The 22,500-nt window shown below is 55.8% G+C and overlaps 1 protein-coding gene across 2 annotated transcripts in view; it reads left to right on the top strand.

Annotated features, from left to right (window-relative positions):
- Positions 1-22,500, top strand: part of jag1b (jagged canonical Notch ligand 1b) — an 87,432-nt gene that overhangs the window by 40,730 nt on the left and 24,202 nt on the right. For both annotated transcript variants that reach the window (XM_045702281.1, XM_045702282.1), the window contains exons 7-18: positions 2,900-3,019; positions 3,619-3,732; positions 3,921-4,034; positions 4,513-4,626; positions 5,789-5,835; positions 6,593-6,766; positions 9,224-9,374; positions 10,457-10,621; positions 11,941-12,054; positions 13,287-13,400; positions 20,330-20,443; positions 21,835-21,951. In XM_045702281.1, coding sequence (XP_045558237.1) covers positions 2,900-3,019; positions 3,619-3,732; positions 3,921-4,034; positions 4,513-4,626; positions 5,789-5,835; positions 6,593-6,766; positions 9,224-9,374; positions 10,457-10,621; positions 11,941-12,054; positions 13,287-13,400; positions 20,330-20,443; positions 21,835-21,951 — 1,458 coding nt within the window. The remainder of the gene's footprint in view (positions 1-2,899; positions 3,020-3,618; positions 3,733-3,920; positions 4,035-4,512; positions 4,627-5,788; positions 5,836-6,592; positions 6,767-9,223; positions 9,375-10,456; positions 10,622-11,940; positions 12,055-13,286; positions 13,401-20,329; positions 20,444-21,834; positions 21,952-22,500) is intronic.

The raw sequence follows: 22,500 nt of genomic DNA, 5'->3' as shown, positions 1-22,500 counted from the left end.
GGGTAGGGCAGTGTGAGCAGGACCAGCAGTGTCGTTTGACTTAGCAAACGAGGATCGGATGTCGTCAACCTTCTTTTCAAAATGGTTGACGAAGTCATCCGCAGAGAGGGAGGAGGGGGGGGGAGGAGGATTCAGGAGGGAGGAGAAGGTAGCAAAGAGCTTCCTAGGGTTAGAGGCAGATGCTTGGAATTTAGAGTGGTAGAAAGTGGCTTTAGCAGCAGAGACAGAAGAGGAAAATGTAGAGAGGAGGGAGTGAAAGGATGCCAGGTCCGCAGGGAGGCGAGTTTTCCTCCATTTCCGCTCGGCTGCCCGGAGCCCTGTTCTGTGAGCTCGCAGTGAGTCGTCGAGCCACGGAGCAGGAGGGGAGGACCGAGCCGGCCTGGAGGATAGGGGACAGAGGAAATCAAAGGATGCAGAGAGAGAGGGAGGAGAGGAGGGTTGAGGAGGCAGAATCAGGAGATAGGTTGGAGAAGGTTTGAGCAGAGGGAAGAGATGATAGGATGGAAGAGGAGAGAGTAGCGGGAGAGAGAGAGCGAAGGTTGGGACGGCGCAATACCATCCGAGTAGGGGCAGAGTGAGAAGTGTTGGATGAGAGCGAGAGGGAAAAGGATACAAGGTAGTGGTCGGAGACTTGGAGGGGAGTTGCAATGAGATTAGTGGAAGAACAGCATCTAGTAAAGATGAGTTCAAGTGTATTGCCTGCCTTGTGAGTAGGGGGGGGGAAGGTGAGAGGGTGAGGTCGAAAGAGGAGAGGAGTGGAAAGAAGGAGGCAGAGAGGAATGAGTCGAAGGTAGACGTGGGGAGGTTAAAGTCACCCAGAACTGTGAGAGGTGAGCCATCCTCAGGAAAGGAACTTATCAAGGCGTCAAGCTCATTGATGAACTCTCCAAGGGAACCTGGAGGGCGATAAATGATAAGGATGTTGAGCTTGAAAGGGCTGGTAACTGTGACAGCATGGAATTCAAATGAGGAGATAGACAGATGGGTGAGGGGAGAAAGAGAGAATGTCCACTTGGGAGAGATGAGGATTCCAGTGCCACCACCCCGCTGGCTCGATGCTCTAGGGGTATGCGAGAACACGTAGTCAGACGAGGAGAGAGCAGTAGGAGTAGCAGTGTTATCTGTGGTAATCCATGTTTCCGTCAGCGCCAGGAAGTCTAGGGACTGGAGGGTAGCATAGGTGAGATGAACTCAGCCTTGTTGGCCGCAGACCGGCAGTTCCAGAGGCTGCCGGAGACCTGGAACTCCACGTGGGTCGTGCGCGCTGGGACCACCAGGTTAGAGTGGCAGCGGCCACGCGGTGTGGAGCGTTTGTATGGCCTGTGCAGAGGAGAGAGAACAGGGATAGACAGACACATAGTCGACAAGCTACAGAAGAGGCTACGCTAATGCAAAGGAGATTGGAATGACAAGTGGACTACACGTCTCGAATGTTCAGGAAGTTAAGCTTACGTTGCAAAAATCTTATTGACTAAAATGATACAGTACTGCTGGCTGGTGGAGTAGGCTAGCTAGCAGTGGCTGCGTTGTTGACTTTGAACGTGTAGCTGGCTAGGTAACCTCGATAGTTTCAGTACTACACCTTGTCATGATACAAAGCAACTTTGTAGCTAGCTAGCTAACATAACACTAATCAAGACGTTCCTTGTAATGTATTTAGTTTCTACAATGCTGCTCGTCGGTAATAGTTGGCTGGGTTAGGAAAAATGGCGTCGCGGGGGACGGAAATAGCTGGCTAGCTAACCTCGATGGCTGGCTAGCTAACAATTATCAAGCTATGACAAAGACAACTAAGTAGCTAGCTAGGTAACACTGCACTAGTCAAATCGTTCCGTTGTAAAGTATTAGTATCTACAGCGCTGCTAGTCGGTAACGGTTGGCTAGCTGGCAGTGGGTTAATGATGACTAGGTGTGTTGAGTAAGTCTGGCGCCGCGTCGCGGCTGGCTAGCTCACCTCGATAATACTCAAACTCAAACTACACAATTATCTTAGATACAGAGACAGCAAAGACAACTATGTAGCTGGCTAACTAACACTCACACCACACTAATCAAGTCGTTACGTTGTAATGTAATAGTTTCTGCAGTGCTGCTAGTCGGTAGAAGTTGGCTAGCTAGCAGTGATGACTAGCTAGCAGCTAGCAGTGTTGACTACGTTAGGAGGACGAAGATAGTTTGCCTCGATAATTACTCTAAACTACACAATTATCTTTGATACAAAGACGGCTATGTAGCTAGCTAAGAAGAATTGCTCAGATCAAACAAATCAAGCCGTTGTAATGTAGTGAAGTGTAATATTACCTGTGGAGCGAAGCGTGGTGCGACTGCTCGCTCCAAACCGGAAGTACAGCCCCGTCTAGCCCAAGCCCAGCCCCGTCTAGTCCAGCCCCGTCTAGTCCAGCCCCGTCTAGTCCAGCCCCGTCTAGCCCAGCCCCGTCTAGCCCAGCCCCGTCTAGCCCAGCCCCGTCTAGCCCAGCCCCGTCTAGCCCAGCCCCGTCTAGCCCAGCCCCGTCTAGCCCAGCCCCGTCTAGCCCATCCCCGTCTAGCCCAGCCGTCTAGCCCAGCCCCGTCTAGCCCAGCCCCGCTCACAGGTTTGTAGTCCTTTCCTTTCCTTCCTCCCTGCCTTGAATGAACCACTGCTTATAAACAACTGGACTGGTGAAGGCCTTGTAGTGGATACCTTGTAGTGGATACCCTGTTGTGGATACCCTGTAGTGGATACCTTGTGTCCTAACATGTCTAATCAGTGATTACTGGAAAGAAAGAAGGAAGGAAGGATACTCTCCCTCAGACATAATATTCCTTATACAACTACCCTCACAAATGTCTCAATCACTTATAGTACCAGTGTGATTGGAAGAGTCAGTGTTCCTGCTACCTCTAAATCTCTCTCTCTCAGATCTGAACTTCTGTGGGACCAAACAGCCCTGTCTGAACGGAGGGACCTGCAGCAACACGGGACCTGACAAATACCAGTGTTCCTGTGCTGAGGGCTACTCTGGAGTCACCTGTGAGAGGGGTAGGTAGTTACTGTGATGGAGGGGTAGGTAGTTACTGTGATGGAGGGGTAGGTAGTTACTGTGATGGAGGGGTAGGTAGAGGGAGAGAGAGAGAGGGAGAGGGAGAGAGAGCGAGATTCATTTCTCTTGTGGTTGGATGTGAAGTCTTGACTGCTTCCTAAATGAATACATAATGAATGATTGATTCACTGAGAGACTGGGGGGATCTTGTGTATGAAACGAGGGGTCAGGGAGAAGGAAACCTTTCTCCAGGCACAGTAAAGTACTTTTTGAACGTTCTGTACGTTCTGATAGGGGGTGGGGGATTCAGCGGGTGTAGGATAGGGGGTGGGGGGATTCAGGGGGTGTAGGATAGGGGGGATTCGGGGGGTGTAGGATAGGGGTGGGGGGATTCAGGGGGTGTAGGATAGGGGGTGGGGGGGATTCAGCGGGTGTAGGATAGGGGGTGGGGGGATTCGGGGGGTGTAGGATAGGGGTTGGGGGGATTCAGGGGGTGTAGGATCAGGGCCTGTGTGTTGCTCTGGATAAGAGCATCAGCTAAATGACTAACATGTCACTGTAAACAGAGTGTATTAAACCCTGTGTTTCTCCCCCACAGCGGAACATGCATGTCTGTCTGAGCCCTGCTCTAATGGTGGGAGCTGTGTTGAGACCAGTCTGGGTTATGAGTGTGTCTGTTCCCCGGGCTGGAGCGGACCCTCCTGTAGCCTCAGTAAGAACACACACACACACACACACACACACACACACACCCCAACACACACACACACCCCAACACACACACACACCCCAACACACACACACACCCCAACACACACACACACACACACAGACGCACACACACACAGACGCGCACACACACACACACTCACAAATGAATGTATCTCTCCTGTCTGCTAGATGTTGATGAGTGCTCTCCTAACCCCTGTAACCATGGTGGGACCTGCCAGGACCTGGTTCATGCTTATAAGTGTCACTGTCCACCTCAGTGGACCGGCAAGACCTGCCTCATCGGTAAGACACATCTCTCTTCTCTCTTTCTCACCAATCCAATGCTTTTTTTCCCCCTGAGGTATTTTCTGTAAGTGGATAAATCAGCTGGCGGGAATGATGGGATGTGTCAAAGAGCAGTAGGATTAGAAACTGTGGAGACTGCAGCATTACCTCTAGACCAGACTACACAATCATTACCTCTAGACCAGACTACACAATCATTACCTCTAGACCAGACTACACAGGCATTACCTCTAGACCAGACTACACAGGCATTACCTCTAGACCAGCCAATCCACTGCTTTTAAATCAATGGTGTGAATTGAAGAGGATGGAGAATCGGGACAGAGCCCGTCTGAATCGGGACAGAGCCCGTCTGAATCGGGACAGAGCCCGTCTGAATCGGGACAGAGCCCGTCTGAATCAGTCTGTCATCATAATGTCCGCACTAGCCATCACTCTAACCATGCTGTGTTATTAAACTCCTCCTCCTCTCAAGACGCCAACGAATGCGACAGCAAGCCCTGTGTCAACGCCAACTCTTGCCGCAACCTGATTGGTGGATACTTCTGCGAGTGCGTTCCTGGTTGGACGGGACAGAAATGTGACATCAGTGAGTAGAAACTAAGACTGTTCTGTTGCAACTGTGGAGTTATAGGCCACCTGCCTTCTCTCGCACTCTCTCTCAATTTCAATTTAAGGGCTTTATTGGCATGGGAAACATATGTTTACATTGCCAATGCAAGTGAAATAGATAATTAAAATAAGTTAAAAAAACAAAAATTACACTCACACAAGGAATTTTTACTAGGATTAAATGTCAATAATTGTGAAAAACTGAGTTTAAATGTATTTTTGCTAAGGTGTATGTAAACTTCCGACTTCAACTGTAAATATGGGTTGTATTTATAATGGTGTTTGTTCTTCACTGGTTGCCCTTTTGTTGTGGCAACAGGTCACACATCTTGCTGCTGTGATGACACACTGTGGTATTTCACCCAGTAGATATGGGAGTATATCAAAATTATTTGTTTTCAAATTCTTTGTGGATCTGTGTAATCTGAGGGAAATATGTGTCTCTAATATGGTCATACATTTTGGCAGGAGGTTAGGAAGTGCAGCTCAGTTTCCACCTCATTTTGTGGGCAGTGTGCACATAGCCTGTCTTCTCTTGAGAACCAGGTCTCTCTTTGTGTGTCTCTCTCTCTCTGTCTCACTCTCACCATTTCTCTCTCGCTCGCTCACTCACTATCTCTCTCTTTCACTCTCAGCACAGTCAATGTAATTTTACCCAGATCCCTATGGGCCCTGATTCAAAGTAGTGCACTATGTAGGGAATAGGGTGCCATTTGCAATGCAGACGGAGTTGGCAGTGTGTACAAGCGTGTCCTTGTGTTCAGTGACGAGGATCCTTTATCATTACTGGAGTCCCATGTAGCCAAGGATAGTTTGATTATCGCTGGGAAGCCAAGGATAGTTTGATTATCTCTGGGAAGCCAAGGATAGTTGATTATCTCTGGGATGCCAAAGATATAAACAATCCAGCGCTAGTTACACACACACACACCCAGTGCTACTTTCACTTGGCTCAGGGATAGTAAGAATTGCCTAACACCCTACTAAGTTCTGATCCAGCAGTTTATGAAGGAGTTTATCGAGGGTCGAGCAGAGAAGAAGATATGAAGTATTTAGTGGGGTATTTTGTTAAAAACATCATACTATCCAGATAGTTATATTATGGTGTTTTAAAACATGTCATTCCCCCCCCCATCTAGATATCAATGACTGCAAGGACCAATGTCAGCACGGAGGAACCTGCAAGGTATGTTGCTGTTTGGGATGAATCTGTCTTGATTCAGAGATATATCAAACACGTTGTTTTATGTGTTCAGCTTGACCTTTTGTTACGGGTTTTTTTCACACCACAAACTCATTTACAGCGTTAAAAAAATAACATTTAAAAAATAAAGATGGCAACAGTTGTGAAGCGTTCTGTTCTCTGGAAGGCAACAACTCTGTGGAGTTTTAAAGTTGTTCTGGAATCCATCAATGAAATGAAATATGGAGGGGGAGAGGAGGAGGAGGAGAGAGCAGAGATTCCTTGAACACATTAGGTTAAATGACCCTCAACATTATTGTGTTAAATTACTGTTGGAGGAGCTGGTATTGCTCTGTCCTTCCTACAACCCTCTTCTTCTCTTTTCCCTTCCCTGACTGACATCCTGTGTTAGCCGAACACTTCCTGTTCTCTAAAGAAGATTAAAGGGGTGTCTGCCCAGCTAGAATAAAGGAATCTCTGCCCAGCTAGATTAAAGGGATCTCTGCCCAGCTAGATTAAAGGGATCTCTGCCCAGCTAGATTAAAGGGATCTCTGCCCAGCTAGATTAAAGGGATCTCTGCCCAGCTAGATTAAAGGGATCTCTGCCCAGCTAGATTAAAGGGATCTCTGCCCAGCTAGATTAAAGGGGTCTCTGCCCAGCTAGATTAAAGGGGTCTCTGCCCAGCTAGCTGGATGGCTGTCTGTGTTCCTGGACCTGGCTAGTATTTCTGGAGCATACTAAACACGTTGTGTATTCTAGGACTTGGTGAACGGCTACCGCTGTGGGTGTCCTGCGGGTTACTCTGGAGACCACTGTGAGAGAGATGTGGATGAGTGTGCCGGCTCTCCCTGTCTGAACGGCGGGCGATGCCAAGACAAAGTCAACGGTTTCACCTGCCTCTGTCTGCCAGGATTCTCGGGGCAACTCTGTCAGGTAAGTTTTGGTGCAACCTTCAAACCCTTCCCCACTGTTGTTTAACTTAACTTAGTTCCCATTCTGTCCCTGGTGAGCAACATTGAAACCCTTCCCCTTAACCCCCAACTCCCCACTGTCTTTTAACCTTAGTTCCTGTCTCCTTTCTGGTGCCAGTGTGCCTACTAGACTACCCCACCCTGCCTACTAGACTACCCCACCCTGCCTACTGGACTACCCCACCCTGCCTACTGGACTACCCCACCCTGGCTACTAGCCTACCCCACCCTGGCTACTAGTCTACCCCACCCTGGCTACTAGTCTACCCCACCCTGGCTACTAGTCTACCCCAACCTGCCGACTAGACTACCCCAACCTGCCGACTAGACTACCCCAACCTGCCTACTAGACTACCCCACCCTGCCTACTAGACTACCCCACCCTGCCTACCAGACTACCCCACCCTGCCTACCAGACTACCCCACCCTGCCTACCAGACTACCCCACCCTGCCTACCAGACTACCCCACCACCAGACTACCCCACCACCAGACTACCCCACCACCAGACTACCCCACCACCAGACTACCCCACCACCAGACTACCCCACCACCAGACTACCCCACCCTGCCTAATAGACTACCCCACCCTGCCTAATAGACTACCCCACCCGGCCTAATAGACTACCCCACCCTGCCTAATAGACTACCCCACCCTGCCTAATAGACTACCCCACCCTGCCTAATAGACTACCCCACCCTGCCTAATAGACTACCCCACCCTGCCTAATAGACTACCCCACCCTGCCTAATAGACTACCCCACCCTGCCTACTAGACTACCCCACCCTGCCTACTGGACTACCCCACCCTGCCTACTGGACTACCCCACCCTGGCTACTAGTCTACCCCACCCTGGCTACTAGTCTACCCCACCCTGGCTACTAGTCTACCCCAACCTGCCGACTAGACTACCCCAACCTGCCGACTAGACTACCCCAACCTGCCGACTAGACTACCCCAACCTGCCGACTAGACTACCCCAACCTGCCGACTAGACTACCCCACCCTGCCTACTAGACTACCCCACCCTGCCTACCAGACTACCCCACCCTGCCTACCAGACTACCCCACCCTGCCTACCAGACTACCCCACCCTGCCTACCAGACTACCCCACCCTGCCTACCAGACTACCCCACCCTCCTACCAGACTACCCCACCACCAGACTACCCCACCACCAGACTACCCCACCACCAGACTACCCCACCACCAGACTACCCCACCACCAGACTACCCCACCCTGCCTAATAGACTACCCCACCCTGCCTAATAGACTACCCCACCCTGCCTAATAGACTACCCCACCCTGCCTAATAGACTACCCCACCCTGCCTAATAGACTACCCCACCCTGCCTAATAGACTACCCCACCCTGCCTAATAGACTACCCCACCCTGCCTAATAGACTACCCCACCCTGCCGACCGGACTACCCCAACCTGCCGACCGGACTACCCCAACCTGCCAACTATCCTACCCCAACCCTCCTACTAGACTACCCCACCCTGCCTAATAGACTACCCCACCCTGCCTACTAGACTACCCCACCCCCCCACCCTGCCTAATATGCTACCCCAACCTTCCTACTAGGCTACCCCACCCTGCCTACTAGGCTACCCCACCCTGCCTACCAGGCTACCCCACCCTGCCTACTATCCTACCCCACCCTGCCTACTATCCTACCCCACCCTGCCTACTAGACTACCCCAACCTGCCTACTAGACTACCCCAACCTGCCTACTATCCTACCCCACCCTGCCTACTACTCTACCCCACCCTGCCTACTATCCTACCCCACCCTGCCTACTATCCTACCCCACCCTGCCTACTATCCTACCCCACCCTGCCTACTAGACTACCCCAACCTGCCTACTAGACTACCCCACCCTGCCTACTAGACTACCCCACCCTGCCTACTAGACTACCCCACCCTCTAACCTGCCTTATAGACTACCCCACCTTCTAACCTCTCTATAGTTCACTCATCAACCTTCATTTTAAGTCAGGGTTTAGTCTTAGTGAAGCTGATCCTGGCTGCTGTGTGTTGGAGACATTCTTCTGTTTAAACCCAGACTCACTGACAAAGTCCCTCGTGTGTGTGTGTGTGTGTGTGTGTGTGTGTGTGTGTGTGTGTGTAGTGTGAGAGTGATATTTCCTGGCAAGCCTCTGTAGGGAGGATGCTGTGGGCTGGTCTGTGTTTAGTACTGAACCCTGTCTCTCTGTCTCTCTGTCTGCCTCTTTCCATGGTCTTGTCTCTCAGTGATTTCTCTGATAACTACACTTTTTGATGAAGGTTTTACTTGCAAAGTGATATATATAAAGTTCTTAGTTTAATACACTAACTGAATGATGTTCTGGAGGAGAGTGTCTGCCAAATGACCAAAATGTAAATATCTCTCTGTCTCTCTCTCTGTATATAGCTGGACATAGACTACTGCCTCATCAACCCGTGTCAGAATGGTGCTTCATGTTACAACCTCGCTACAGGTCACTACTGCGCCTGTTCAGAAGACTACGAAGGAAAAAACTGCTCTCACCTCAAAGACCACTGTCACACCAGCACGTGCAAAGGTACGCCCACCTTGTCCTCTTTAGTTCCTCTCTCTTGTTTCCCTCCCCCTCTCGCTCTCCCTCCCCCTCCCCCTCGCACTCCCTCGCCCGTTCCCTCCCCCTCGCACTCCCTCGCCCGTTCCCTCCCCCTCGCACTCCCTCGCCCGTTCCCTCCCCCTCGCACTCCCTCGCCCGTTCCCTCCCCCTCGCACTCCCTCGCCCGTTCCCTCCCCCTCGCACTCCCTCGCCCGTTCCCTCCCCCCATCGCTCTCGCTCGTTCCCTCCCCCATCGCTCTCGCTCGTTCCCTCCCCCATCGCTCTCGCTCGTTCCCTCCCCCATCGCTCTCGCTCGTTCCCTCCCCCATCGCTCTCGCTCGTTCCCTCCCCCATCGCTCTCGCTCGTTTCCTCCCCCATCGCTCTCGCTCGTTTCCTCCCCCATCGCTCTCGCTCGTTCCCTCCCCCATCGCTCTCGCTCGTTCCCTCCCCCATCACTCCTCGCCCTCGTTCCTCGCTCGTTCCCCCCCACTCTAGCTCGTTCCACCCCGCTCTCCCTCTTGCTCCCTCTCTCCCCCTCTCTCTCTCTCTCTCGGCAGAAGTATAGTGTTTGGGGTTTAGATTCAGCTCTGTGTGTTGACTAGACCAGACAGGAGTGCAGAGTGAGAGAGATCAGCGTAACAGCTTTCTGTTTCTTCTGTTCCTCCATGTTTACACTTCTTGAGAAGAATTGATCACTCAATCAGCGACGTGTCTGTTTTTTTTTTTTAACCGGAATGTAAACCTGGGTTTGTATTCATCTCAAATCAGTTTATCTATTTTAGTTCATAATGAATAAGTAGACATTGGTACCAGATCTACCCTGAGTTATCATAATGAAGGAGGACATTGGTACCAGATCTACCCTGAGTTGCATGTATGAGGCCTGGGTTCAGGTCTATGTGTTCTGTAGTGGGTGTCAGTGCCATGCATCTAGTGTATGGTGATTGCAATCTTAATACATAGGATTTATACAGCGCTTTTCTAAGACCCAAAGATGCTTCCTGTTGTCAGTCATCTCTGCTCACATGCATGTGAAAAATAACTCTTTCTTTCTTTCCCCCCACAGTGATTGACAGCTGCACAGTTGCCGTGGGGTCCAACAGTACCCCTGGAGGGGAGCGGTACATCTCCTCGAACGTGTGTGGTCCTCACGGACGCTGTCGGAGTCAGGCTGGAGGACAGTTCAGCTGTGACTGTCAGGAGGGCTTCAGAGGCACATACTGTCACGAGAGTAAGACATGCTGACTTAGACATGACTTATAGCTGACGTCTAGACATGACATATAGCCGACATGCTGACGTCTAGACATGGCATATAGCAGACATGCTGACGTGTAGACATGACATATAGCAGACATGCTGACTTAGACATGACATATAGCAGACATACTGACTTAGACATGACATATAGCAGACATACTGACTTAGACATGACATATAGCAGACATACTGACTTAGACATGACATAGAGCAGACATACTGACTTAGACATGACATATAGCAGACATACTGACATATAGCTGACGTGTAGACATGACATAGAGCAGACATACTGACTTAGACATGACATAGAGCAGACATACTGACGTGTAGACATGACATATAGCAGACATACTGACGTGTAGACATACTGACGTGTAGACATGACATATAGCAGACATACTGATGTGTAGACATGACATATAGCAGACATACTGACTTAGACATGACATATAGCAGACATACTGACGTATAGACATGACATATAGCAGACATACTGACATATAGCAGACATACTGACATATAGCAGACATGCTGACGTATAGACATGACATATAGCTGACGTGTAGACATGACATATAGCAGACATGCTGACGTGTAGACAAGACATATAGCAGACATGCTGACGTGTAGACATGACATATACCAGACATACTGACTCATAGACATGACATATAGCAGACATACTGACTCATAGACATGACATATCTCGCTAAAGCAAAGAGACCCTGATCCCAAACCACCCATGCTGTCCTTCAAAGCACCACTGGCATGCAGCTATCAACAGTACATCAACAGTACCCAGTGTCCCTCTAAACTGTCCACAAACACTGCGACCTTGGAGCAGAACACACACACACACGATTTCACACACCAACCACATTCCACACATCAAACTAAAGCCAACACAGAGAGCATTATCTTACTGGAGTTTCCTTCTGATTTTCCCTGTTTGGTACAGGTACATTATCCATTTACATTTAAACCTACCTTACTGTAGTTTCTAATGATTTCTCTCCTCCCCTCCCTCTCTCTCTCTCGCCCCCCTCTCTCTCTCGCCCCCTCTCCGCTCTCTCTCGCCCCCCTCTCCGCTCTCTCTCGCCCCCCTCTCCGCTCTCTCTCGCCCCCCTCTCCGCTCTCTCTCGCCCCCCTCTCCGCTCTCTCTCGCCCCCTCTCCGCTCTCTCTCGCCCCCGCTCTCTCTCGCCCCCCTCTCTCTCTCGCCCCCCTCTCTCTCTCGCCCCCCCCTCTCTCTCTCTCTCTCTCTCTCTCTCTCGCCCCCTCCCTCTCAGATATTAATGATTGTGAGAGCAACCCGTGTGGTAATGGAGGAACCTGTATTGATAAAGTCAGTGTATACCAGTGTATCTGTGGAGACGGCTGGGAGGGGGACCACTGTGAGACCAGTAAGTGCTGTATTTATTATTTATAAAAGAGTGTTTTCAACTTCTATTGAGAGATCTACATGTTGATGTGAACTACGAGGGGCGGACTGGGAGATCGGACAGCTGCCTCCAGGGCCGGCAGCACTACCTCTAGACCAGCCCCCGGCAGCACTGCCTCTAGACCAGCCCCCGGCAGCACTGCCTCTAGACCAGCCCCCGGCAGCACTGCCTCTAGACCAGCCCCCGGCAGCACTGCCTCTAGACCAGCCCCCCGGCAGCACTGCCTCTAGACCAGCCCCCGGCAGCACTGCCTCTAGACCAGCCCCCCGGCAGCACTGCCTCTCTAGACCAGCCCCCGGCAGCACTGCCTCTCTAGACCAGCCCCCCGGCAGCACTGCCTCTCTAGACCAGCCCCCCGGCAGCACTGCCTCTCTAGACCAGCCCCCGGCAGCACCGCCTCTAGACCAGCCCCCCGGCAGCACCGCCTCTAGACCGGCAGCACCGCCTCTAGACCAGCCCCCCGGCAGCACCGCCTCTAGACCAGCCCCCGGCAGCACCGCCTCTAGACCAGCCCCCCGGCAGCACCGCCTCTAGACCAGCCCCCCGGCAGCACCGCCTCTAGACCAGCCTCCAGGCAGCACCGCCTCTAGACCAGCCTCCAGGCAGCACCGCCTCTAGACCAGCCTCCTGGCAGCACCGCCTCTAGACCAGCCTCCCGGCAGCACCGCCTCTAGACCAGCCTCCCGGCAGCACCGCCTCTAGACCAGCCTCCCGGCAGCACCGCCTCTAGACCAGCCTCCCGGCAGCACCGCCTCTAGACCAGCCTCCCGGCAGCACCGCCTCTAGACCAGCCTCCCGGCAGCACCGCCTCTAGACCAGCCTCCCGGCAGCACCGCCTCTAGACCAGCCTCCGGCAGCACCGCCAGTCTTTATTTGGATCCTCATTAGCTAATGCCTTAGCGACCGCCAGTCTTCCTGGGGTCCACATTCTTACCCATCATCTTTGACACGTATAAATGCATGAAATGTGTTTCACTAAGTAGGTCGCTACGTGTAATTATGACCATTATATAAAGGTAGTAATTTAACCTGAGACAAGTTTGACTCTCCCTCTTCTCTCCTCCTCTCCCCTCCTCCTCCCCCCCTCCTCCTTTCCCCTCTCCTCCTCTCCCCTCCTCCTCCTCTATCCACTCCCTCCTCTCCCCTACTCCTCTCCCTCCTCCTCCCTCCTCCTCCTCCTATCCTCCCTCCAGATATAGATGACTGCAGCACTAGTCCATGTCATAATGGAGGAACATGTCGAGACCTGGTGACTGATTTCTTCTGTGAGTGTATGAACGGCTGGAAGGGGAAGACCTGCCACTCCCGTAAGAACACCTCTCTCTCTCTCCCCTCCCTCCCTCCCTCCCTCCCTCCCTCCCTCCCTCCCTCCCTCCCTCCCTCCCTCCCTCCCTCCCTCCCTCAGTCTGTCTCCCTCCCTCCCTCAGTCTGTCTCCCTCCCTCCCTCAGTCTGTCTCCCTCCCTCCCTCAGTCTGTCTCGCTCCCTCCCTCCCTCCCTCCCTCAGTCTGTCTCGCTCCCTCCCTCCCTCCCTCCCTCAGTCTGTCTCGCTCCCTCCCTCCCTCCCTCCCTCAGTCTGTCTCCCTCCCTCCCTCAGTCTGTCTCCCTCCCTCCCTCAGTCTGTCTCCCTCCCTCCCTCAGTCTGTCTCGCTCCCTCCCTCAGTCTGTCTCGCTCCCTCCCTCCCTCCCTCCCTCAGTCTGTCTCGCTCCCTCCCTCCCTCCCTCCCTCAGTCTGTCTCGCTCCCTCCCTCAGTCTGTCTCGCTCCCTCCCTCCCTCCCTCCCTCAGTCTGTCTCGCTCCCTCCCTCCCTCCCTCCCTCCCTCAGTCTGTCTCGCTCCCTCCCTCCCTCCCTCCCTCCCTCCCTCAGTCTGTCTCGCTCCCTCCCTCCCTCCCTCCCTCAGTCTGTCTCGCTCCCTCCCTCAGTCTGTCTCGCTCCCTCCCTCCCTCCCTCCCTCCCTCAGTCTGTCTCGCTCCCTCCCTCCCTCCCTCCCTCCCTCAGTCTGTCTCCCTCCCTCCCTCCCTCCCTCAGTCTGTCTCGCTCCCTCCCTCCCTCCCTCAGTCTGTCTCGCTCCCTCCCTCCCTCCCTCAGTCTGTCTCGCTCCCTCCCTCCCTCCCTCAGTCTGTCTCGCTCCCTCCCTCCCTCCCTCCCTCAGTCTGTCTGTCTCGCTCCCTCCCTCCCTCAGTCTGTCTGTCTCGCTCCCTCCCTCCCTCAGTCTGTCTGTCTCGCTCCCTCCCTCCCTCAGTCTCTGTCTCGCTCCCTCCCTCCCTCAGTCTCTGTCTCGCTCCCTCCCTCCCTCAGTCTCTGTCTCGCTCCCTCCCTCAGTCTGTCTGTCTCGCTCCCTCCCTCAGTCTGTCTGTCTCGCTCCCTCACTCAGTCTGTCTGTCTCGCTCCCTCCCTCAGCCTGTCTGTCTCGCTCCCTCCCTCAGTCTCTGTCTCGCTCCCTCCCTCAGTCTGTCTGTCTCGCTCCCTCCCTCAGTCTGTCTGTCTCGCTCCCTCCCTCAGTCTGTCTGTCTCGCTCCCTCCCTCAGTCTGTCTGTCTCGCTCCCTCCCTCAGTCTGTCTGTCTCGCTCCCTCCCTCAGTCTGTCTGTCTCGCTCCCTCCCTCAGTCTGTCTGTCTCGCTCCCTCCCTCAGTCTGTCTGTCTCGCTCCCTCCCTCCCTCAGTCTGTCTCGCTCCCTCCCTCCCTCAGTCTGTCTCGCTCCCTCGTTCCCTCCCTCCCTCCCTCAGTCTGTCTCGCCCCCTCGTTCCCTCCCTCCCTCCCTCAGTCTGTCTGTCTCGCTCCCTCGTTCCCTCCCTCCCTCCCTCAGTCTGTCTGTCTCGCTCCCTCCCTCAGTCTGTCTGTCTCGCTCCCTCCCTCAGTCTGTCTGTCTCGCTCCCTCCCTCAGTCTGTCTGTCTCGCTCCCTCCCTCAGTCTGTCTGTCTCGCTCCCTCCCTCAGTCTGTCTGTCTCGCTCCCTCCCTCCCTCCCTCCCTCAGTCTGTCTCGCTCCCTCGTTCCCTCCCTCCCTCAGTCTGTCTCGCTCCCTCGTTCCCTCCCTCCCTCAGTCTGTCTCGCTCCCTCGTTCCCTCCCTCCCTCAGTCTGTCTCGCTCCCTCGTTCCCTCCCTCCCTCAGTCTGTCTCGCTCCCTCGTTCCCTCCCTCCCTCAGTCTGTCTCGCTCCCTCGTTCCCTCCCTCCCTCAGTCTGTCTCGCTCCCTCGTTCCCTCCCTCCCTCAGTCTGTCTCGCTCCCTCGTTCCCTCCCTCCCTCCCTCAGTCTGTCTCGCTCCCTCGTTCCCTCCCTCCCTCCCTCAGTCTGTCTCGCCCCCTCGTTCCCTCCCTCCCTCCCTCAGTCTGTCTCGCCCCCTCGTTCCCTCCCTCCCTCCCTCAGTCTGTCTCGCTCCCTCGTTCCCTCCCTCCCTCCCTCAGTCTGTCTCGCCCCCTCGTTCCCTCCCTCCCTCCCTCAGTCTGTCTCGCCCCCTCGTTCCCTCCCTCCCTCCCTCAGTCTGTCTCGCTCCCTCGTTCCCTCCCTCCCTCCCTCAGTCTGTCTCGCTCCCTCGTTCCCTCCCTCCCTCCCTCAGTCTGTCTCGCTCCCTCGTTCCCTCCCTCCCTCCCTCAGTCTGTCTCGCTCCCTCGTTCCCTCCCTCCCTCCCTCAGTCTGTCTCGCTCCCTCGTTCCCTCCCTCCCTCCATCAGTCTGTCTCGCTCCCTCGTTCCCTCCCTCCCTCCATCAGTCTGTCTCGCTCCCTCGTTCCCTCCCTCAGTCTGTCTCGCTCCCTCGTTCCCTCCCTCCCTCCCTCAGTCTGTCTCGCTCCCTCGTTCCCTCCCTCAGTCTGTCACGCTCCCTCGTTCCCTCCCTCAGTCTGTCACGCTCCCTCGTTCCCTCCCTCAGTCTGTCACGCTCCCTCGTTCCCTCCCTCAGTCTGTCTCGCTCCCTCGTTCCCTCCCTCAGTCTGTCTCGCTCCCTCGTTCCCTCCCTCAGTCTGTCTCGCTCCCTCGTTCCCTCCCTCAGTCTGTCTCGCTCCCTCGTTCCCTCCCTCAGTCTGTCTCGCTCCCTCGTTCCCTCCCTCAGTCTCGCTCCCTCGTTCCCTCCCTCAGTCTGTCTCGCTCCCTCGTTCCCTCCCTCAGTCTGTCTCGCTCCCTCGTTCCCTCCCTCAGTCTGTCTCGCTCCCTCGTTCCCTCAGTCTGTCTGTCTCGCTCCCTCGTTCCCTCAGTCTGTCTGTCTCGCTCCCTCCCTCCCTCAGTCTGTCTGTCTCGCTCCCTCCCTCCCTCCCTCCCTCAGTCTGTCTCCCTCCCTCCCTCCCTCAGTCTGCCTCCCTCAGTCTGCCTCCCTCCCTCCCTCCCTCAGTCTGCCTCCCTCCCTCAGTCTGCCTCCCTCCCTCCCGCCCTCCCTCCCTCCCTCCCTCCCTCAGTCTGTCTCGCTCCCTCCCTCCCTCTGTCTCGCTCCCTCCCTCAGTCTGTCTTGCTCCCTCGCTCCCTCCCTCAGTCTGTCTTGCTCCCTCGCTCCCTCCCTCAGTCTCCCTCCCTCCCTCCCTGTCTCCCTCCCTCCCTCCCTGTCTCCCTCCCTCCCTCCCTGTCTCCCTCCCTCCCTCCCTCAGTCTGCCTCCCTCCCTCCCTCAGTCTGCCTCCCTCCCTCCCTCAGTCTGCCTCCCTCCCGCCCTCCCTCCCGCCCCTCCCTCAGTCTCTCTCGCTCCCTCCCTCAGTCTGTCTCGCTCCCTCCCTCCGTCAGTCTCCCTCCCTCCCTCCCTCAGTCTCCCTCCCTCCCTCCCTCAGTCTCCCTCCCTGTCTCGCTCCCTCCCTCCCTCCCTCAGTCTGTCTCGCTCCCTCCCTCCCACCCTCAGTCTGTCTCCCCTCCCTCCCTCCCTCCCTCCCTCCCTCCCTCCCTCCCTCCCTCCCTCCCTCAGTCTGCCTCCCTCCCTCCCTCAGTCTGCCTCCCTCCCTCCCTCAGTCTGCCTCCCTCCCGCCCTCCCTCCCGCCCTCCCTCAGTCTCTCTCGCTCCCTCCCTCAGTCTGTCTCGCTCCCTCCCTCCGTCAGTCTCCCTCCCTCCCTCCCTCAGTCTCCCTCCCTCCCTCCCTCAGTCTCCCTCCCTGTCTCGCTCCCTCCCTCCCTCCCTCCCTCAGTCTGTCTCGCTCCCTCCCTCCCTCCCTCAGTCTCCCTCCCTGTCTCGCTCCCTCCCTCCCTCCCTCCCTCAGTCTGTCTCGCTCCCTCCCTCCCTCCCTCCCACCCTCAGTCTGTCTCGCTCCCTCCCTCCCTCCCTCCCTCCCTCCCTCCCTCCCTCAGTCTGTCTCGCTCCCTCCCTCCCTCCCTCCCTCCCTCAGTCTGTCTCGCTCCCTCCCTCCCTCCCTCCCTCAGTCTGTCTCGCTCCCTCCCTCCCTCCCTCCCTCCCTCCCTCCCTCCCTCCCTCAGTCTGTCTCGCTCCCTCCCTCCCTCAGTCTGTCTCGCTCCCTCCCTCCCTCAGTCTGTCTCGCTCCCTCCCTCCAGTCAGTCTGTCTCGCTCCCTCCCTCCCTCCCACCCTCAGTCTGTCTCGCTCCCTCCCTCCCTCCCTCCCTCAGTCTGTCTCGCTCCCTCCCTCCCTCCCTCCCTCAGTCTGTCTCGCTCCCTCCCTCCCTCCCTCCCTCCCTCAGTCTGTCTCGCTCCCTCCCTCCCTCCCTCCCTCAGTCTGTCTCGCTCCCTCCCTCCCTCCCTCAGTCTGTCTCGCTCCCTCCCTCCCTCCCTCCCTCCCTCAGTCTGTCTCGCTCCCTCCCTCCCTCTGTCTCGCTCCCTCCCTCAGTCTGTCTTGCTCCCTCGCTCCCTCCCTCAGTCTGTCTTGCTCCCTCGCTCCCTCCCTCAGTCTCCCTCCCTCCCTCCCTCAGTCTCCCTCCCTCCCTCCCTGTCTCCCTCCCTCCCTCCCTGTCTCCCTCCCTCCCTCCCTGTCTCCCTCCCTCCCTCCCTCAGTCTGCCTCCCTCCCTCCCTCAGTCTGCCTCCCTCCCTCCCTCAGTCTGCCTCCCTCCCGCCCTCCCTCCCGCCCTCCCTCAGTCTCTCTCGCTCCCTCCCTCAGTCTGTCTCGCTCCCTCCCTCCGTCAGTCTCCCTCCCTCCCTCCCTCAGTCTCCCTCCCTCCCTCCCTCAGTCTCCCTCCCTGTCTCGCTCCCTCCCTCCCTCCCTCAGTCTGTCTCGCTCCCTCCCTCCCACCCTCAGTCTGTCTCCCCTCCCTCCCTCCCTCCCTCCCTCCCTCCCTCCCTCCCTCCCTCCCTCCCTCCCTCCCTCCCTCAGTCTGCCTCCCTCCCTCCCTCAGTCTGCCTCCCTCCCGCCCTCCCTCCCGCCCTCCCTCAGTCTCTCTCGCTCCCTCCCTCAGTCTGTCTCGCTCCCTCCCTCCGTCAGTCTCCCTCCCTCCCTCCCTCAGTCTCCCTCCCTCCCTCCCTCAGTCTCCCTCCCTGTCTCGCTCCCTCCCTCCCTCCCTCCCTCAGTCTGTCTCGCTCCCTCCCTCCCTCCCTCAGTCTCCCTCCCTGTCTCGCTCCCTCCCTCCCTCCCTCCCTCAGTCTGTCTCGCTCCCTCCCTCCCTCCCTCCCACCCTCAGTCTGTCTCGCTCCCTCCCTCCCTCCCTCCCTCCCTCCCTCCCTCCCTCCCTCCCTCCCTCCCTCAGTCTGTCTCGCTCCCTCCCTCCCTCCCTCCCTCCCTCAGTCTGTCTCGCTCCCTCCCTCCCTCCCTCCCTCAGTCTGTCTCGCTCCCTCCCTCCCTCCCTCCCTCCCTCCCTCCCTCAGTCTGTCTCGCTCCCTCCCTCCCTCAGTCTGTCTCGCTCCCTCCCTCCCTCAGTCTGTCTCGCTCCCTCCCTCCCTCAGTCTGTCTCGCTCCCTCCCTCCAGTCAGTCTGTCTCGCTCCCTCCCTCCCTCCCACCCTCAGTCTGTCTCGCTCCCTCCCTCCCTCCCACCCTCAGTCTGTCTCGCTCCCTCCCTCCCTCCCTCCCTCAGTCTGTCTCGCTCCCTCCCTCCCTCCCTCCCTCCCTCAGTCTGTCTCGCTCCCTCCCTCCCTCCCTCCCTCAGTCTGTCTCGCTCCCTCCCTCCCTCCCTCAGTCTGTCTCGCTCCCTCCCTCCCTCCCTCCCTCCCTCAGTCTGTCTCGCTCCCTCCCTCCCTCCCTCCCTCAGTCTGTCTCGCTCCCTCCCTCCCTCATTCTGTCTCCCTCCCTCCCTCCCTCAGTCTGCCTCCCTCCCTCCCTCCCTCTGCCTCCCTCCCTCCCTCCCTCCCTCAGTCTGCCTCCCTCCCTCCCTCAGTCTGCCTCGCTCCCTCCCTCCCTCAGTCTGTCTCGCTCCCTCCCTCCCTCAGTCTGTCTCGCTCCCTCCCTCCCTCAGTCTGTCTCGCTCCCTCCCTCCCTCAGTCTGTCTCGCTCCCTCCCTCCCTCAGTCTGTCTCGCTCCCTCCCTCCCTCAGTCTGTCTCGCTCCCTCCCTCCCTCAGTCTGTCTCGCTCCCTCCCTCCCTCAGTCTGTCTCGCTCCCTCCCTCCCTCAGTCTGTCTCGCTGTCTCGCTCCCTCCCTCCCTCAGTCTGTCTCGCTCCCTCCCTCCCTCCCTCCCTCAGTCTGTCTCGCTCCCTCCCTCCCTCCCTCAGTCTGTCTCGCTCCCTCCCTCAGTGTGTCTCGCTCCCTCCCTCCCCTCCCTCCCTCCCTCAGTCTGTCTCGCTCCCTCCCTCCCCTCCCTCCCTCCCTCAGTCTGTCTCGCTCCCTCCCTCTCTCGCTCCCTCCCTCCCCTCCCTCCCTCAGTCTGTCTTGCTCCCTCCCTCTCTCGCTCCCTCCCTCCCCTCCCTCCATCAGTCTGTCTTGCTCCCTCCCTCCCTCAGTCTGTCTCGCTCCCTCCCTCCCTCAGTCTGTCTCGCTCCCTCCCTCCCTCCGTCTGTCTCGCTCCCTCCCTCCCTCCGTCTGTCTCGCTCCCTCCCTCCCTCCGTCTGTCTCGCTCCCTCCCTCCCTCCCTCCCTCCCTCAGTCTGTCTCGCTCCCTCCCTCCCTCCCTCCCTCCCTCAGTCTGTCTCGCTCCCTCCCTCCCTCCCTCCCTCAGTCTGTCTCGCTCCCTCCCTCCCTCCCTCCCTCAGTCTGTCTCGCTCCCTCCCTCCCTCAGTCTGTCTCGCTCCCTCCCTCCCTCCCTCCCTCAGTCTGTCTCCCTCAGTCTGTCTCTCTCATTTTCTATTTACCAGTGTAATGAGCCTGTGGAGGTTCATGGTATGTGCTTGGGTGTGGATGTTATCACACAGGTAGGTGTGCGTGCGTTATAAAACACTGACTCTTTAACTCTGTGTCTCCAGGTGAGAGCCAGTGTGACGAGGCTACCTGTAACAACGGAGGAACATGTCATGACGAGGGGGACACCTTCCAGTGCAGGTGTTCCCCTGGATGGGAGGGGGCCACCTGTAATATAGGTGAGTTAGTCTGGGTGGGAGGGGGATACCTGTAATATAGGTGAGTTAGTCTGGGTGGGAGGGGGCTACCTGTAATATAGGTGAGTTAGTCTGGGTGGGAGGGGCTACCTGTAATATAGGTGAGTTAGTCTGGGTGGGAGGGGCTACCTGTAATATAGCTGAGTTAGTCCGGGTGGGAGGGGACTTTTACTGAAGTAGTATTTTTCCTGGGTGACTTTCACTTTTACTTGAGTCATTTTCTATTAAGGCATCTTTACTTTTACTCAAGTATGAAAACGTAATACTTTCCCCCCACCACTGCCTATGACATCACAATGAATAGGACTACATGGACAGAGGGGGAGATACTTGATACATATGGTTCCCAGGGGTTTATAGAGACATGGAGGAGAGTCTGCTGCTTGATACATATGGTTCCCAGGGGTTTATAGAGACATGGAGGAGAGACTGCTGCTTGATACATATGGTTCCCAGGGGTTTATAGAGACATGGAGGAGAGACGGCTGCTTGATACATATGGTTCCCAGGGGTTTATAGAGACATGAAGGAGAGACTGCTGCTTGATACATATGGTTCCCAGGGGTTTATAGAGACATGGAGGAGAGACTGCTGCTTGATACATATGGTTCCCAGGGGTTTATAGAGACATGGAGGAGAGACTGCTGCTTGATACATATGGTTCCCAGGGGTTTATAGAGACATGGAGGAGAGTCTGCTGCTTGATACATATGGTTCCCAGGGGTTTATAGAGACATGGAGGAGAGACTGCTGCTTGATACATATGGTTCCCAGGGGTTTATAGAGACATGGAGGAGAGACGGCTGCTTGATACATATGGTTCCCAGGGGTTTATAGAGACATGGAGGAGAGACTGCTGCTTGATACATATGGTTCCCAGGGGTTTATAGAGACATGGAGGAGAGACTGCTGCTTGATACATATGGTTCCCAGGGGTTTATAGAGACATGGAGGAGAGACGGCTGCTTGATACATATGGTTCCCAGGGGTTTATAGAGACATGGAGGAGAGACGGCTGCTTGATACATATGGTTCCCAGGGGTTTATAGAGACATTCTCTCTTGCAGACCCACCACCCCTCTCTCTTTTCCCCCTCCTCCCCTGTCTCTGGTAAGTGTTGAGTTATGTCCTTAAAAAGCCCTGATCTCTCTGATAATCTGTTTGGAGAGCACACAAGTGGATCGCCTCAGAGAAAGAAACCACAACACAAAGCTGAGGGGAAGCAGTTGAGTTGTGTTGCTCTGTAAATGTTAGTTTCGGTGTAGACTAAACCCGGTCTCTGCTCTCCTCGGGAGCTGTCTTCCTAACCCTTGTGAGTACGGGGGAACCTGTCTGACAACTGAAAACGAACTGCTCCCTCTTTCATCTCCTAGCTAAGAATAGCAGCTGTCTACCTAACCCCTGTGAGTACGGGGGAACCTGTGTGACCAGCGGGGACTCCTTCACCTGTGTCTGCAAGGAGGGCTGGGAAGGAGACACCTGTAAACAGAGTGAGTGTACTATGCCATTTTAGAATAAACTTTTATCCACAGTCATGCATGGGCTGTTTTAAATACAACCGGAGTCACATCTGATGTAAAGACTGCCGTGTTCACTACCTGAGTCACATCTGATGTAAAGACTGCCGTGTTCACTACCTGGGTCACATCTGATGTAAAGACTGCCGTGTTCACCACCTGGGTCACATCTGATGTAAAGACTGCCGTGTTCACTACCTGGGTCACATCTGATGTAAAGACTGCCGTGTTCACCTCCTGGGTCACATCTGATGTAAAGACTGCCGTGTTCACTACCTGGGTCACATCTGATGTAAAGACTGCCGTGTTCACCACCACCTTTCTTCTGTTCTCTCTCTCGGTCGTACCTTTTTTCTTTTATCTCTGTCCTTCCCTCCTTCTCTGGCTGGACGCTTGAGGCTGTTGTTGGCCATGAGAGGAGGAAAGTTGAGACAGATGTTCTCCCCTTTCCCCCCCCTCCCTCTCTGTGCATTCCTGTCCAAACTGTGACATGTCTACTAGTTCTACACCCCTCTGCTCTCT

Source organism: Salmo salar, chromosome ssa19 (genome assembly GCF_905237065.1).
Source record: "Salmo salar chromosome ssa19, Ssal_v3.1, whole genome shotgun sequence".
Taxonomy (NCBI): Eukaryota; Metazoa; Chordata; class Actinopteri; order Salmoniformes; family Salmonidae; genus Salmo; species Salmo salar.
Note: the sequence above shows the minus strand (reverse complement) of the source record. Positions and strands in the feature narration are given on the sequence as shown.